Here is a 17,229-nt window from a genome sequence, read left to right on the forward strand (position 1 = left end):
GTGCAGTTTCTGTGCTGTGATGCTGCCTGAATCCTGATTGAAATTTTTCATAGATATCATTTTCTTGCAAGAAAGAGGACAATTGAGCGGACACAACTTTTTCTAGTATTTTAGACATAAATGGAAGATTTGAAATTGGTCTGTAATTTGCTAGGTTATTATGATCTAATTGTGGCTTCTTAATGAGAGGTTTTATGACTGCCAACTTGAATATTCTTGGAACATGACCTAAAGATAAAGACGAGTTAATAATATTGAGAAGAGGCTCTTCCACTACAGGTAACAATTCTTTCAGTAGTTTAGTGGGTATTGGATCTAATAAACATGTTGTTGGTTTAGATGCAATGATAAGTTTATTTAGCTCTTCCTGTCCTATAGTTGTAAAGCGGTATAGTAATTCTTGAGGGGCGATAATTGCGGTTGAATCATAAGACATCATTAATGATTGTACATTTACAATTTTGTTTCTGATGCTTTCTATTTTGTCAGCGAAGAAGTTCATAAAATCATTACTACTAAACTGTGACGGAATATTTTGCTCAGGCGATGCTTGTTTATTTGTTAGTCTAGCCACAGTGTTAAATAAAAACCTTGGATTATTTTGGTTATTTTCTATTAGTTTGCGGAGATGCTCAGCTCTGGCTGCTTTTAGGGCCTTTTTATAACGTGACATACTATCTTTCCATGCGATTCTAAAGACCTCTAAATTAGTTTGTTTCCATTTACGCTCTAAGTTACGAGTTTCTCTCTTGATAACATGTGTAGCACTGTTGTACCATGGTGCTTTATTTTTCTCTCTAACCTTTTTCAATCTAATTGGTGCTACAATTTCTAATGTACTAGAGAAAATGGTGCTCATACTGCTAGTCATTTCCTCTAGTTCATCTGTTTGTTTGGGTTCACTTAGCAGCTGAGACAGATCAGGTAAGCTATTTGAGAATCTATCTATAGTGGTTGGAAGGATTGTTCTGCCTGGCCGATAACGTGGCGCAACATGACAGATTTCAGCAGTACGCAGTATGCAAGTTACCATGTAATGGTCAGTGACATCATCACTTTGTGGTATAATATCTATGTCGGTTGGGTTGGTTCCATGTGATATAATTAAATCTAGTGTGTGATTAAGACGATGAGTGGGACCAGTGACGTTTTGCTTGACCCCAAAGGAGTTTAATAGATCTGTAAACGCAGCCCCTAACGCGTCATTTGTGTTATCTACGTGTATGTTAAAATCTCCAACAATTAATGCTTTATCGACGTTGACCAATAGATCTGAGAGAAAGTCTGCAAACTCTTTTAGGAAATCAGCATAGGGCCCTGGAGGTCTATATACAGTAGCTAAGGCTAGAGATAATACAGATTTCTTTCTTACATCTAATAGCGTAACATTTAGCACTAGTACTTCAAATGAATTAAACCTGTGACCTGTTTTCTGGGTAACATTTAGAATATCTCTATAGATTGTTGCAACACCGCCGCCACGACCAATCAGACGGGGCTCATGCTTATAACAGTATCCTGGCGGAGTAGACTCATTAAGACCGAAATAATCATTTGGCTTAAGCCAGGTTTCAGTAAGGCAAAGTACATCGAAACTATTATCTGTGACCATTTCATTTACAATAACCGCCTTAGGTGTGAGCGATCTAATGTTTAGAAGACCTAGTTTTAGAAATTGTTTTTGTTCACTAATATTGCGATTTTCTGGTTTAATCACAATTAGATTTTTCCTAGATCCTACAGTAGATTTAATGTTTGACCTCACTAAACGAGGAATAGACACAGTTTCTATATAATGTTCTACATTGGTACTTATGTCAATTAAGTTAGGACAGCAAATACTGTTATTTGGACTTTGACTTACTAGTCATATGATGGTGGTGTGCAGCGCTCTGGAGATGTTGTCCGACAGAAGAGCCGCTCCGATTCTGCTGGGGTGAAGGCCATCAGGACGGAAGAGCCTAGGTCGCTCCCAAAACAGATTCCAATTATTTACAAAGAGCAGCTTCTGTTCATTACACCATGACATTAACCATTCATTTAGAGCAAATAATCTACTGAACTTTTCATGTCCTAGTCGGTACGTGGGAAGCGGTCCAGAAACGATGATCGTTGCTTCAGGCGATGTTCTGCGCACCGTCTCGATCAGGCTCCTGTAGTCCCTCTTCAGAACCTCCGTCTGCCGCAGCCTGGTGTCGTTCGTCCCCGCGTGCAGCACGACAGCTCCGATACGCTCGTCACCGTTCAGGATCTCGGGAACCTGCGCAGCGACATCGAGAACTCGAGCACCAGGAAAGCAGTGAGTGATAACCTTGCCTTTACCTGAGGTAGCGTGGACATGCCGGACGATGGAAGTACCGATGACCACAGCGTCGCGTTCCGTCTCGCGAAGAGGGGAGAAGCGGTTCCGGGTGGAGATCTCGAAGACCGGGAGGGGCGGAGAGGTCCTCGCTCTGGTCCTGGCTCGCGTCTTCCGCTGTGGAAACACCCAGGGTCCATGGCGCTGTGTCGGTGCCGGAGTGAACGAAGCCAGGGATGATGATCGCGTCCTGGGTGCTTGGGTCCTGTGCAGAGAAACACGCGGAGTAGACGAGGTCGGAGTCAAAATGTTAGTATCCACTGACTTGTGCGCATCAGCGCGTGATGTTTCAAGCGCCGTTCGCCGCTCTCTCAGCACAGCTTGTCTGTCTAGAAGGCCGCGAATCTGCCTCTCCAACGACTGCAACTCCAACTGCACCGAATGCAGCTCGAACGTGTCCTCGCCTGCACTCAAAGGTAACATTAGACACATATCCGAGTTATTCGCCATTGTAGCAGAAGTGCTACGATGGCGAATTGTAGCTATCAGTGTTTACCGGGTGTAACGTTAAACAAGTTACCACGCGTGCAAGGCTAGCGGGCTACGGCTAGTAGCGGAATTTCGGATATAAGTAGCGATATCAAAGCAATCCGATTGTTTTTTATAGAGAATCGTATCGGAGATATGTTCACACGCTGTAAATAATAGAAAGCATTCTTTTGTAAGCGAGTATTAAGGAGAAAATCAAGGATTATGAATCAATTTGACGGAGCTCAAACACAAACAACGCGCTCACAACCCGCACATGCCAAATCAATAGATCAATCTCTGCATGCAGTCACAGGGCGAGCTGAACTTTGGCAGATTTGTCTACATTGTTTTCCAGTTGTTCTTAGTTACACTGTGCACTTTGTATCTGCAATTCTGGTGTAAAAAGGCCAAACTTATTGACTTATTGACCTTTTTGACTTGGCCATGTATGCACTGCACATAGGCTATCCAACAGAAATGCAAGCATGGCTTCTGTAATTATTACAGGCATAAATGCATTTTCCATGATCTCATATTAACTGAGACTGGAATATTTGTGCTACTTTTACACTGACTGACTGAATTAAAAAAATAAATGATTAAAATTGTTAAAAACTAATGATGACCAGTTCCAGCAGACTCATTTTTTTTTTACCTAAAAAACTAAATAACCAAATGTAATCCTAAAAATGTCCATACTTGTCAACTAGCCTGAACAAAGTGCTAGCGCGCTTGAGTTTGATTGACAGGAGAAACACCATGGAAACAGACGCAGACGTCAACAAACTCAACGGCCATGAGGTGAGTTTCTGCTCGATGCTAAATCCATACACATCAATACACTTTATAGCGAAGATATCTCTGTATTAAAAAGTGATTTAATTAATAATGTTTAAATTAATATTTTGTATAGGTGTTTATGTTAATAACTTATAATATTTAATACTACTACTAATAACTTCACTGCATTTGTTTATGTTTAGTGTTGGTCGCCCGGGTGATCGCGGGTCGCTGGCTCGGTCGGAGAGTGACATGTTTCACGCCGCCGCGTGCGGAGCGCGTGAATGGTTGAGTTTGACTCTGAAGGGAGCGCGCGACCCCCTGCACACTGACAAACACGTGCGTGCTTTACATACTTATCCACAATTGTTAATTCATCTCCAACCGCTTAACATCATTCAGACATAATATATTGATCAAGTTTCTACTTACATTGACTGGTGAATGTTCCGCCGGCCAGTGGTGATGAGGTGGCTGGGTCTCCCGTCTGTCTCTCATTCCTCCTTTTTTTGGGATCGTTTTACCTTTCATGGCAGTATATTTTACATTAACTGGATATACAAAGGACCCAAAACGTATTTAGATAATAAATCCATCTAAAATGTCATAAAATAAACGGCATAATAATAAGAATAAAATGCATATACAATTTTAATAATATCCATAGTATTCATAATTAAATATCAAACCAAGTAATGTATTATTTGTGCATTTTTATTATTCGTTTATTATTATTTTACCCAGCGATGTATGAAGCTCTCACAGATGTTGTCCAAACACTTTTGTCTTCCTTTTAAACACCTGTTTATTACATCTAATGATTTAAGAGTACAGATATTGTTGTGGGCGACTGTATGATCGTGTGTGTGTGTGTGTGTGTGTATGTGTGTGTGTGTGTGTGGGCATGTTTTTGTGAAATATCAGGACACAAATGTGTATAATGACATGGGTATGACATGGGTATTACAAAAAAGAGGGTGAAATATGAGGACGGTCCCCATGTCCTCACTTTTCAAAATGCTTATAAATCACACAGAACAAGTTTTTTTTCACAGAAAGTGAACTGCACAGTCTCCTGTGATGGGTAGGTTTAGGGGCAGGGGCAGTGTGTGTGTGTGTGTGTGTGTGTGTGATGGGTAGGTTTAGGGGCAGGGGCAGTGTGTGTGTGTGTGTGTGTGTGTGTGTGTGTGTGTGATGGGTAGGTTTAGGGGCAGGGGCAGTGTGTGTGTGTGTGTGTGTGTGTGATGGGTAGGTTTAGGGGCAGGGGCAGTGTGTGTGTGTGTGTGTGTGTGTGTGTGTGTGTGTGTGTGTGTGTGTGTGTGTGTGTGTGATGGGTAGGTTTAGGGGCAGGGGCAGTGTGTGTGTGTGTGTGTGTGATGGGTAGGTTTAGGGGCAGGGGCAGTGTGTGTGTGTGTGTGTGTGATGGGTAGGTTTAGGGGCAGGGGCAGTGTGTGTGTGTGTGTGTGTGTGTGTGATGGGTAGGTTTAGGGGCAGGGGCAGTGTGTGTGTGTGTGTGTGTGTGTGTGTGTGTGTGTGTGTGTGTGTGTGATGGGTAGGTTTAGGGGCAGGGGCAGTGTGTGTGTGTGTGTGTGATGGGTAGGTTTAGGGGCAGGGGCAGTGTGTGTGTGTGTGTGTGTGATGGGTAGGTTTAGGGGCAGGGGCAGTGTGTGTGTGTGTGTGTGTGTGATGGGTAGGTTTAGGGGCAGGGGCAGTGTGTGTGTGTGTGTGTGATGGGTAGGTTTAGGGGCAGGGGCAGTGTGTGTGTGTGTGTGTGTGATGGGTAGGTTTAGGGGCAGGGGCAGTGTGTGTGTGTGTGTGTGTGTGTGTGTGTGTGTGTGTGATGGGTAGGTTTAGGGGCAGGGGCAGTGTGTGTGTGTGTGTGTGATGGGTAGGTTTAGGGGTAGGGGCAGTGTGTGTGTGTGTGTGTGTGTGTGTGTGTGTGTGTGTGTGTGTGTGTGTGTGTGTGTGTGTGTGTGTGATGGGTAGGTTTAGGGGCAGGGGCAGTGTGTGTGTGTGTGTGTGATGGGTAGGTTTAGGGGCAGGGGCAGTGTGTGTGTGTGTGTGTGTGTGTGTGTGTGTGTGTGATGGGTAGGTTTAGGGGCAGGGGCAGTGTGTGTGTGTGTGTGTGATGGGTAGGTTTAGGGGCAAGGGCAGTGTGTGTGTGTGTCTGTGTGTGATGGGTAGGTTTAGGGGCAGGGGCAGTGTGTGTGTGTGTGTGTGTGTGTGTGTGTGTGTGTGTGTGTGTGATGGGTAGGTTTAGGGGCAGGGGCAGTGTGTGTGTGTGTGTGTGTGTGTGATGGGTAGGTTTAGGGGCAGGGGCAGTGTGTGTGTGTGTGTGTGATGGGTAGGTTTAGGGGCAGGGGCAGTGTGTGTGTGTGTGTGTGTGATGGGTAGGTTTAGGGGCAGGGGCAGTGTGTGTGTGTGTGTGTGATGGGTAGGTTTAGGGGCAGGGGCAGTGTGTGTGTGTGTGTGTGATGGGTAGGTTTAGGGGCAGGGTTAGTGTGTGTGTGTGTGTGTGTGATGGGTAGGTTTAGGGGCAGGGTTAGTGTGTGTGTGTGTGTGTGTGATGGGTAGGTTTAGGGGCAGGGGCAGTATAAGGGGATAGAAAATACGGTTTGTACGGTATAAAAACCATTACGCCTATGGAATGTCCTCACATTTCACAAAAACAAACGTGTGTGTGTGTGTGTTTCAGGGTCTCACCGTGCTTCATATCGCAGCACTTCATGGACACCTGGACTGTGTGGATCTGCTGGTGGAGGCTGGTGATGGTGTGGATGTGAATGTCGGTTGTCCTCAGGGACGCAGACCCCTCCATATGGTGCTGACCGCTCAGAGCCGCCCAAACTCTCACGCCTGCCTCTTGTACCTGCTGGAACACAGAGCCGAGATCAATGTGTATGAACACCTGTGTTTTAACAGTAATCATGGATAACTCTCTAAGATTCATATTTAATAATGAACATAAGCCAAACAAACAAACAATGGCAATACATTAACGTTGGTAAACAATATAAGTATAAACTTTTTTTTTATACTTTTATCAGTCAGTTTTACTTATTAGTTACTTTGGATATACGCCGATCAGGCATAACATTATGACAACCTTCCTAATATTGTGTTGGTCCCCCTTTTGCTGCTAAAACAGCCCCGAGGCATGGACTCCACTAGACCCCTGAAGGTGTGCTGTGGTATCTGGCACCAAGATGTTAGCAGCAGATCCTTTAAATCCTGGAAGTTTTGAGGTGGGGCTCCATGGATTGGACTTGTTTGTTGAGCACATCCCACAGATGCTCGATTGGATTGAGATCTGGGAATTTGGAGGCCAAGTCAACACCTCAAACTCGTTGTTGTGCTCCTCAAACCATCCCTGAAGCATTTTTGCTTTGTGGCGGCACATTATCTGCTGAAAGAGCCACAGCCACCAGGGAATACCGTTTCCATGAAAGGGTGAACATGCAACAATGCTTAGGTAGGTGGTACATGTCAAAGTAACATCCACATGGATGGCAGACCCAAGGTTTCCCAGCAGGACATTGCCCAAAGCATCACTGCCTCCGCCGGCTCGCCTTCTTCCCATAGTGCACCTGGTGCCATGTGTTCAACAGGAAGCGACACACACACACCCGGCCATCCATGTGATGTAAAAGAAAACTTGATTCATCAGATCAGGCCGCCTTCTTCCATTGCTCCGTGGTCCAGTTCTGATGCTCACGTGCCACTGTTGGCGCTTTGGGCGGAGGTCAGGGGTCAGCATGGGCTCCCTGACTGATCTACAGCTGTGCCGCCCCATACACAACAAACTGAGATGCACTGTGTATTCTGACACCTTTCTATCAGAACCAGCATTAACTTCCTGAGCGATTTGAGCTCCAGTAGCTCGTCTGTTTGATCGGACCACACGGGCCAGCCTTCACTCCACACGTGCATCCATGAGCCTCGGCCGCCCATGACCCTGTCGCCGGTTCTCCACTGTTCCTTCCTTGGAGCACTTTTGATAGAGACTGACCACTGCAGACCGGGAACACCCCACAAGAGCTGCAGTTTTGGAGATGCTCTGACCCAGTCGTCTATCCATCACAATTTGGCCCTTGTCAAACTCACTCAAATCCTTACGCTTGCGCATTTTTCCTGCTTCTAACACACCAACTTTGAGGACAAAATGTTCACTTGCAGCCTAATATATCCCGCCCACTAACAGGTGCCGTAATGAAGAGATAATCAGTGTTATTCATGTCACCTGTCAGTGGTCGTAATGTTATGCTTGATCAGTGTAGTCACTGTTTGGATTTAAAAAGCCATATGCTTAAGAGTCTATGATTGGATCATTGATTATTATGTTTCTAGCATGTTATATGTTTGGCAACAGTTCTTCTAACCCTAAATGGAGTGTGTAGCTTTTCATTTCTAAAACAACCACGTAGGAAAGCACATCATGGCCATATTACAGGATGACAATGTCAAGATTCAGCAGGCTCCGATTTTGAACTTAAAATAGAGACTTAGGTGCGTACATTATTAGAGAAGATCTTGTTTTGACAATGCAAGAGTCCAGCACTCTGTAAAGTCTCCTCCAGCACATCCCAAAGACGTCTGGACTCAGAGGACAGAATTCAGTACAGCTGATTATTGCTATATATTTGAACTAGCTATATCCTTTATAAATATTAAAAACAAGACCCTTCTGTTGCGAGTCCCATTTCAAGTTTCAAACAGGGTAAACACAACAAAGGCAGTTTTATTTTTAAGAGTGTACTGACACATACAGACGACCTTGTCAATTGTTAGCATGATTAAGATTAGCACCGCAGCCAGGCTGTCAGAAGCATGTCATTGCGTCCGCTACCTCAGTGTTGTTGTATTCACAGCGCAACAGATGAAGGATTGACTCCACTGCATTTGGCCGCTGCAGAAGGTCTGATGGATTGCACAGAGACGCTGGTGAGAAACGGAGCAGACACACACGCTCAGGACAAGAGGGGTCACACACCGCTCGACCTCGCTCGTATCTGGGGCCACAGGGTCGTTGCCAGGTATCAGGTGCTAGTGACAATTACTGCATGTTATTAACACCTCAGTGTGTTTGTTTACATGATATTGCATATGTGCAAAAACTGATCAAGTCATAGCAACATATTATTACAAAATAATTTAAGCATTTTTTAAGTTATACGAGATTCAATTTGATTAAACATTTAAGGCAGCAACTGAAATACAAATTTCTGTCATGAAACTCTAGATGGTGCGGGCTAATAGGTCCTTCACTCAACCTGCTTGCAATCATATAATTCTATATAGGGCACAGCTGATTGGTTCCTGCTGTATCAGTAGTCAATGAGCTCGCTATTCAACCTTCAAATACTGGTCAGCATTTGCTGTGCGCCTGCACCTTCCCCCGTTCCACATGTTTAGATCTGCTACAGGTAACTCATGTACGCTATTATTGTATAGCAGTGAGTGTAGTTCTTGGCAGTATTAAATCCCTTACTTGCTCTGCAGCAGCAGCAATAACAGCAGCAGCAGCAATAACAGCAGCAATAACAGTAGCAATAACAGCAGCAGCAGCAGCAGCAATAACAGCAGCAGCAACAATAACAGCAGCAATAACAGTAGCAATAACAGCAGCAGCAGCAGCAATAACAGTAGCAATAACAGCAGCAGCAATAACAGCAGCAGCAATAACAGCAGCAGCAGCAATAACAGCAGCAGCAACAATAACAGCAGCAATAACAGCAGCAGCAGCAGCAATAACAGCAGCAGCAGCAGCAATAACAGTAGCAATAACAGCAGCAATAACAGCAGCAGCAATAACAGCAGCAGCAACAATAACAGCAGCAATAACAGTAGCAATAACAGCAGCAGCAATAACAGCAGCAGCAACAATAACAGCAGCAATAACAGTAGCAATAACAGCAGCAGCAATAACAGCAGCAGCAACAATAACAGCAGCAATAACAGTAGCAATAACAGCAGCAGCAGCAGCAACAACAGTAGCAATAACAGCAGCAGCAATAACAGCAGCAGCAACAATAACAGCAGCAATAACAGTAGCAATAACAGCAGCAGCAATAACAGCAGCAGCAACAATAACAGCAGCAATAACAGTAGCAATAACAGCAGCAGCAGCAGCAACAACAGTAGCAATAACAGCAGCAGCAATAACAGCAGCAGCAATAACAGTAGCAATAACAGCAGCAGCAATAACAGCAGCAGCAATAACAGTAGCAATAACAGCAGCAGCAACAATAACAGCAGCAATAACAGTAGCAATAACAGCAGCAGCAGCAGCAATAACAGCAGCAATAACAGCAGCAGCAATAACAGCAGCAGCAGCAATAACAGTAGCAATAACAGCAGCAGCAGCAATAACAGCAGCAGCAACAATAACAGCAGCAATAACAGTAGCAATAACAGCAGCAGCAGCAGCAGCAATAACAGTAGCAGCAATAACAGCAGCAGCAACAATAACAGCAGCAATAACAGTAGCAATAACAGCAGCAGCAGCAGCAACAATAACAGCAGCAATAACAGTAGCAATAACAGCAGCAGCAATAACAGCAGCAATAACAGTAGCAATAACAGCAGCAGCAACAATAACAGCAGCAATAACAGTAGCAATAACAGCAGCAGCAGCAGCAGCAATAACAGCAGCAATAACAGTAGCAATAACAGCAGCAGCAATAACAGCAGCAGCAACAATAACAGCAGCAATAACAGTAGCAATAACAGCAGCAGCAATAACAGCAGCAATAACAGTAGCAATAACAGCAGCAGCAACAATAACAGCAGCAATAACAGTAGCAATAACAGCAGCAGCAGCAGAAGCAATAACAGCAGCAATAACAGTAGCAATAACAGCAGCAGCAATAACAGCAGCAATAACAGTAGCAATAACAGCAGCAGCAATAACAGCAGCAGCAACAATAACAGCAGCAATAACAGTAGCAATAACAGCAGCAATAACAGTAGCAATAACAGCAGCAGCAATAACAGCAGCAGCAACAATAACAGCAGCAATAACAGCAGCAGCAGCAGCAGCAATAACAGCAGCAGCAACAATAACAGCAGCAATAACAGTAGCAATAACAGTAGCAATAACAGCAGCAGCAGCAGCAGCAATAACAGCAGCAGCAACAATAACAGCAGCAATAACAGTAGCAATAACAGCAGCAGCAATAACAGCAGCAATAACAGCAGCAGCAGCAGCAATAACAGCAGCAATAACAGTAGCAATAACAGCAGCAGCAGCAATAACAGCAGCAGCAATAACAGTAGCAATAACAGCAGCAGCAATAACAGCAGCAGCAACAATAACAGCAGCAATAACAGTAGCAATAACAGCAGCAGCAGCAGCAATAACAGCAGCAGCAACAGTAGCAATAACAGCAGCAGCAGCAGCAATAACAGCAGCAGCAACAATAACAGCAGCAATAACAGTAGCAATAACAGCAGCAGCAATAACAGCAGCAGCAACAATAACAGCAGCAGCAGCAGCAGCAATAACAGCAGCAATAACAGTAGCAATAACAGCAGCAGCAATAACAGCAGCAGCAACAACAGCAGCAATAACAGTAGCAATAACAGCAGCAGCAGCAATAACAGCAGCAGCAACAATAACAGCAGCAATAACAGTAGCAATAACAGCAGCAGCAGCAGCAGCAATAACAGCAGCAGCAACAATAACAGCAGCAATAACAGTAGCAATAACAGCAGCAGCAATAACAGCAGCAATAACAGCAGCAGCAATAACAGCAGCAATAACAGTAGCAATAACAGCAGCAGCAGCAATAACAGCAGCAATAACAGCAGCAGCAATAACAGTAGCAATAACAGCAGCAGCAACAATAACAGCAGCAATAACAGTAGCAATAACAGCAGCAGCAATAACAGCAGCAGCAACAATAACAGCAGCAATAACAGTAGCAATAACAGCAGCAGCAGCAGCAGCAGCAATAACAGCAGCAGCAACAGTAGCAATAACAGCAGCAGCAGCAGCAGCAGCAGCAGCAGCAGCAATAACAGCAGCAGCAGCAATAACAGCAGCAGCAACAATAACAGCAGCAATAACAGCAACAGCAGCAATAACAGTAGCAAAACAGCAGCAGCAGCAATAACAGCAGCAGCAGCAATAACAGCAGCAATAACAGTAGCAATACCAGCAGCAGCAGCAATAACAGCAGCAGCAACAACAACAATAACAGCAGCAGCAGCAGCAATAACAGCAGCAGCAGCAGCAGCAAAAACAGCAGCAGCAAAAACAGCAGCAGCAGCAACAATAACAGCAGCAGCAGCAATAACAGCAGCAGCAATAACAGCAGCAGCAGCAGCAGCAGCAGCAATAACAGCAGCAGCAGCAATAACAGTAGCAGCAGCAGCAGCAGCAGCAGCAGCAGCAATAACAGCAGCAGCAGCAGCAATAACAGCAGCAGCAGCAGCAATAACAGTAGCAGCAGCAGCAGCAATAACAGTAGCAGCAGCAGCAGCAGCAATAACAGCAGCAGCAACAATAACAGCAGCAATAACAGTAGCAATAACAGCAGCAGCAATAACAGCAGCAGCAGCAATAACAGCAGCAATAACAGTAGCAATAACAGCAGCAGCAGCAATAACAGCAGCAATAACAGCAGCAGCAATAACAGTAGCAATAACAGCAGCAGCAATAACAGCAGCAGCAACAATAACAGCAGCAATAACAGTAGCAATAACAGCAGCAGCAATAACAGCAGCAGCAACAATAACAGCAGCAATAACAGTAGCAATAACAGCAGCAGCAGCAGCAGCAATAACAGCAGCAGCAACAGTAGCAATAACAGCAGCAGCAGCAGCAGCAGCAATAACAGCAGCAGCAACAATAACAGCAGCAATAACAGCAGCAATAACAGCAGCAGCAACAGTAGCAATAACAGCAGCAGCAGCAGCAGCAATAACAGCAGCAATAACAGTAGCAAAACAGCAGCAGCAGCAATAACAGCAGCAGCAGCAATAACAGTAGCAATACCAGCAGCAGCAGCAATAACAGCAGCAGCAACAACAATAACAGCAGCAGCAGCAATAACAGCAGCAGCAACAATAACAGCAGCAGCAGCAGCAGCAATAACAGCAGCAGCAGCAGCAGCAGCAATAACAGTAGCAGCAGCAGCAGCAATAACAGCAGCAGCAGCAGCAATAACAGCAGCAGCAGCAGCAATAACAGCAGCAGCAGCAGCAGCAGCAATAACAGCAGCAGCAGCAGCAGCAATAACAGCAGCAGCAGCAGCAATAACAGCAGCAGCAGCAGCAATAACAGTAGCAGCAGCAGCAGCAGCAATAACAGTAGCAGCAGCAGCAATAACAGTAGCAGCAGCAGCAGCAGCAATAACCGCAGCAATAACAGCAGCAATAACAGTAGCAATAACAGCAGCAGCAATAACAGTAGCAGCAGCAGCAATAACAGCAGCAGCAGCAATAACAGCAGCAATAACAGTAGCAATAACAGCAGCAGCAGCAGCAGCAATAACAGCAGCAATAACAGTAGCAATAACAGCAGCAGCAGCAGCAATAACAGCAGCAGCAGCAGCAATAACAGTAGCAAAACAGCAGCAGCTGCAGCATCAATAACAGCAGCAGCAGCAATAACAGCAGCAATAACAGTAGCAATACCAGCAGCATTAGCATTAACAGCAGCAGCAACAACAATAACAGCAGCAGCAGCAATAACAGCAGCAGCAAAAACAGCAGATGCAGCAGCAACAATAACAGCAGCAGCAATAAAAGCAGCAGCAACAATAACAGCAGCAGCAATAACAGCAGCAGCAGCAATAACAGCAGCAGCAGCAGCAGCAATAACAGCAGCAATAACAGTAGCAGCAGCAGCAGCAGCAATAACAACAGCAGCAGCAGCAGCAATAACAACAGCAGCAGCAGCAGCAGCAATAACAGCAGCAGCAGCAATAACAGTAGCAGCAGCAGCAGCAATAACAACAGCAGCAGCAGTAGCAGCAATAACAGCAGCAGCAGCAATAACAGCAGCAGCAATAATGGCAGCAGCAATAACAGCAGCAGCAGCAATAACAGTAGCAGCAGCAATAACAGCAGCAGCAATAACAGTAGCAGCAGCAGCAGCAGCAATAACAGCAGCAGCAGCAATAACAGTAGCAGCAGCAATAACAGCAGCAGCAATAACAGCAGCAGTAATAACGGCAGCAGCAATAACAGCAGCAGCAGCAGCAATAACGGCAGCAGCAATAACAGCAGCAGCAGCAATAATAGCAGCAATAACAACAACAGCAGCAATAACAGTAGCAGCAGCAGCAGCAGCAATAACAGTAGCAGCAGCAGCAATAACAGTAGCAGCAGCAATAACAGCAGCAATAACAGCAGCAGCAGTAGCAGCAACAACAGCAGCAGCAATAACAGCAGCAGCAATAACGGCAGCAGCAATAACAGCAGCAGCAGCAGCAGCAGCAGCAATAACAGTAGCAGCAGCAGCAGCAATAACAGCAGCAACAGCAGCAGCAGCAGCAGCAGCAGCAGCAGCAATAACAGCAGCAGCAGCAGCAATAACAGCAGCAGCAGCAGCAATAACAGTAGCAGCAGCAGCAATAACAGCAGCAACAGCAGCAGCAGCAGCAGCAATAACAGCAGCAGCAGCAGCAGCAATAACAGCAGCAGCAGCAGCAATAACAGCAGCAGCAGCAGCAGCAATAACAGCAGCAGCAGCAGCAGCAGCAGCAATAACGGCAGCAGCAATAACCAGCAGCAGCAGCAATAATCAGGGCTCTAAACTGGTTCAAGGAACGAAAACGAAAACCGGAAACAAAAGAAATTAAGAGGAACAAAAACGAAATCAAAATCAATTTGAATCGTTCTGAACAGAAATGTTAATTTGAAATGGCCATTAACCGGTTAATAACGTTATTTTATCGTTCTCTTTAATATTTTAATTTGGCAGTGACCAATCATGAATTGAGTAGTACAGCATGTGACGTTGACGGATCAAGCGTGAGTGAAATGCCCGCGCACCATCATCTATGAATCTACCGGTAACGCAAGTCGGTGTAGAGTGCGCATTTTCATGCCTCAAGTACATTTCTTTCTCCGCTGAGGTCTACAATGAAAGCGCAGGTATTGGAGGACATTCTTTTCGAACGTTTAAATAAGCAGTACGGACTTAAAAGGGTTAGTTCACCCAAAAATGAAAATTCTGTCATTAATTACTTACCCTCATGTCGTTCGACACCCGTCAGACCTCCGTTCATCTTCGGAACAGAAATTAAGATATTTTAGTTGAAATCTGATGCCTCTGAAAGTCCTCCATTGGCTCAATGGTACTCTACACTCTCAAGACCCTTAAAAGGTACTAAAGACGTCGTTACAAAGTCCATCTCACTACAGTGGTTCTACAATAACTTTATGAATCGACGAGAATAGTTTTTGTGCGCAAAAAAACCCTAAATAACGACTTACATAGTGATGACGATTTCAAAACAAAGCATCATGAAGCTTCGAAGCGTTATGAATCAGTGAGTCGATTCAGCGGTTTGAATCGCCAAATTTCAGCAGTTTGTCGGTTTGACACACGATCCGAATCATCATTCGACTCACTGATTCATAACGCTTCGAAGCTTCATGAGGCCGTATTTTGAAATCGTCATCACTATGCAAGTCGTTATTTAGGGTTTTTTTGCGCACAAAAACTATTCTCGTCGATTCATAAAGTTATTGTAGAACCACTGTAGTGAGATGGACTTTGTAACGACGTCTTTAGTACCTTTTAAGGGTCTTGAGAGTGTAGAGTACCATTGAGCCAATGGAGGACTTTCAGAGCCATCAGATTTACACTAAAATATCTTCATTTGTGTTCTGAAGATGAACGGAGGTCTGACGGGTGTCGAACGATATGAGGGTAAGTAATTAATGACATCATTTTCATTTTTGGGTGAACTAACCCTTTAAGCTCAAATAGTCTGATTTAGGCTAGTTTATGGATTATGTTTAAGCCTATCCAAGTAGGTTACTAGCATCTATCAAACATTTTTCCTATAGTCTTTCAGATTGCCAATACAGGACAGGTCAATGTTTTCTATATAGACGGTTGATGCTTCGTATTAAATGGTATGTAATATTGCATTAAATGATCAAGCTTTATTAGCTGACTGAATTTGATTATGTGATGCAAGGACGTGTTGCGCAGTGTTTGCTTTGAAATTACCAGTTGACGGTGCATTAAAAGAGCAATGGTTATCCAGTTTATTTATTCTTTATTCATGCAATTTTTAAAACAAGTCGTGTTGAAAAAAAGTTATGTACAAAGAATGTTATCACTCTTCTGAAAAGAATTAGGCATAAGAGGCCACTTTAGATTGTCTAACGCTCCATTAAAACAGGTCCGCTGTTTATGCTTTGTAATTAATGCATGCATTTCTGTTGTGGTTTTAAAAATGTTATGAAATAAATATTCAAGTTTAATTACCATGTGTATTATTATTATTGAGTGAAAAATAAGTCTATTTATACATATTTGTATAGGCTAAATTAAAATAACGTTATTAACCGGTATTTTTTCAAATCAAACCGTTTTCGGAACAGTAATGTTTATTGAGGAACGCAAAAACGGAAACGCTATAATATCGATTCTGCTCGGAGTGAACCGATTGATATTTTTTTCCGTTTTTAAGCCCTGGCAGCAATAACCAGCAGCAGCAGCAATAACAGCAATAACAGCAGCAGCAGCAGCAGCAGCAGTGTAGCAGATCTATTCCACCAATACCAAATACATCAACATTGCAATGCTCATTACCATACCAAACACTACAAGAGTTCTCATGACAGAACAGTTTTTTCATTTGAAATCTGTGGTATTTTTGTTACATAATGCAAATGAACATAAATGTGTTTGTGCAACAGGTTTCTGAAAGATGCCATGTGGCAAAAAGACAAGCAGCATGAGAAGGTGAACACCAAACAGCTACATGATCTCCAGCAACTCCAGTGCTTCAGTGTGCTGGATCTGCCTCGATTGGGTCGGTCCCTAAAAAACAAAGACTCTCCCTGGACTGAGGTGGCCATGCACCTCGCCGAGGAGTTGAAGCCCGGCCACTATTAGACATGCTGTGATCTACAGAGACCAATGTCAGATTTTCAATAAATGTCAGAGGAATGCACTTTTACTTTTCAATACTATTGGTGTTGCACTAAGTAGAGATGCAGTACTTCTGTTCTGCATGGAATAGTAGTTTGTTAAAGCGCCCCTATTATGCTTCTTGGAAAATGACCTTTTATGGAGTATGTAATATTGCTGTTTGGGAAGATAAAAGGTCTACAAAATGTTATATATCAATGTGCATGTCAAATAAAGAAACTGTCTCCTAAAAAAGAGACTCGATTCTGAACTCCTGAAACAAGTTGCCAGCAATTCCAGTCTCAGTCTCACTTCCTGTTACGAACCTACATAACAAGGTAATGCATTTGCATAATGCCAGTCTATGCTCTTCATTGGCTTCCCATGAACAATGTCTACTTTGACCCTTAAACACTGTAGTTGTAGCTGAGACCGGAAGAGTTTGGTTTGTGTTGTAGACACGTCGAGAAGACGCTGGCTGTGTGCGAAATCGCCCCTTATACCCTTAAATAGGGCACTA

At 44.1% G+C, this 17,229-nt stretch overlaps 1 protein-coding gene across 1 annotated transcript; it reads left to right on the forward strand.

Moving 5' to 3' along the window:
• Window positions 1–3,862: 3,862 nt before the first annotated feature.
• ankrd53 (ankyrin repeat domain 53) lies at window positions 3,863–16,694 on the forward strand (the record flags this gene model as incomplete). Its single annotated transcript, XM_079804207.1, has 4 exons — window positions 3,863–3,949; window positions 6,306–6,508; window positions 8,479–8,643; window positions 16,496–16,694. The coding sequence occupies 4 exons, from the start codon at window positions 3,863–3,865 to the stop codon at window positions 16,692–16,694; spliced, it is 654 nt and encodes a 217-aa protein (XP_079660333.1).
• Window positions 16,695–17,229: the final 535 nt, after the last annotated feature.

This window comes from Gobio gobio (genome assembly GCF_949357685.1).
Source record: "Gobio gobio genome assembly, chromosome: 2".
Classification (NCBI taxonomy): Eukaryota; Metazoa; Chordata; class Actinopteri; order Cypriniformes; family Gobionidae; genus Gobio; species Gobio gobio.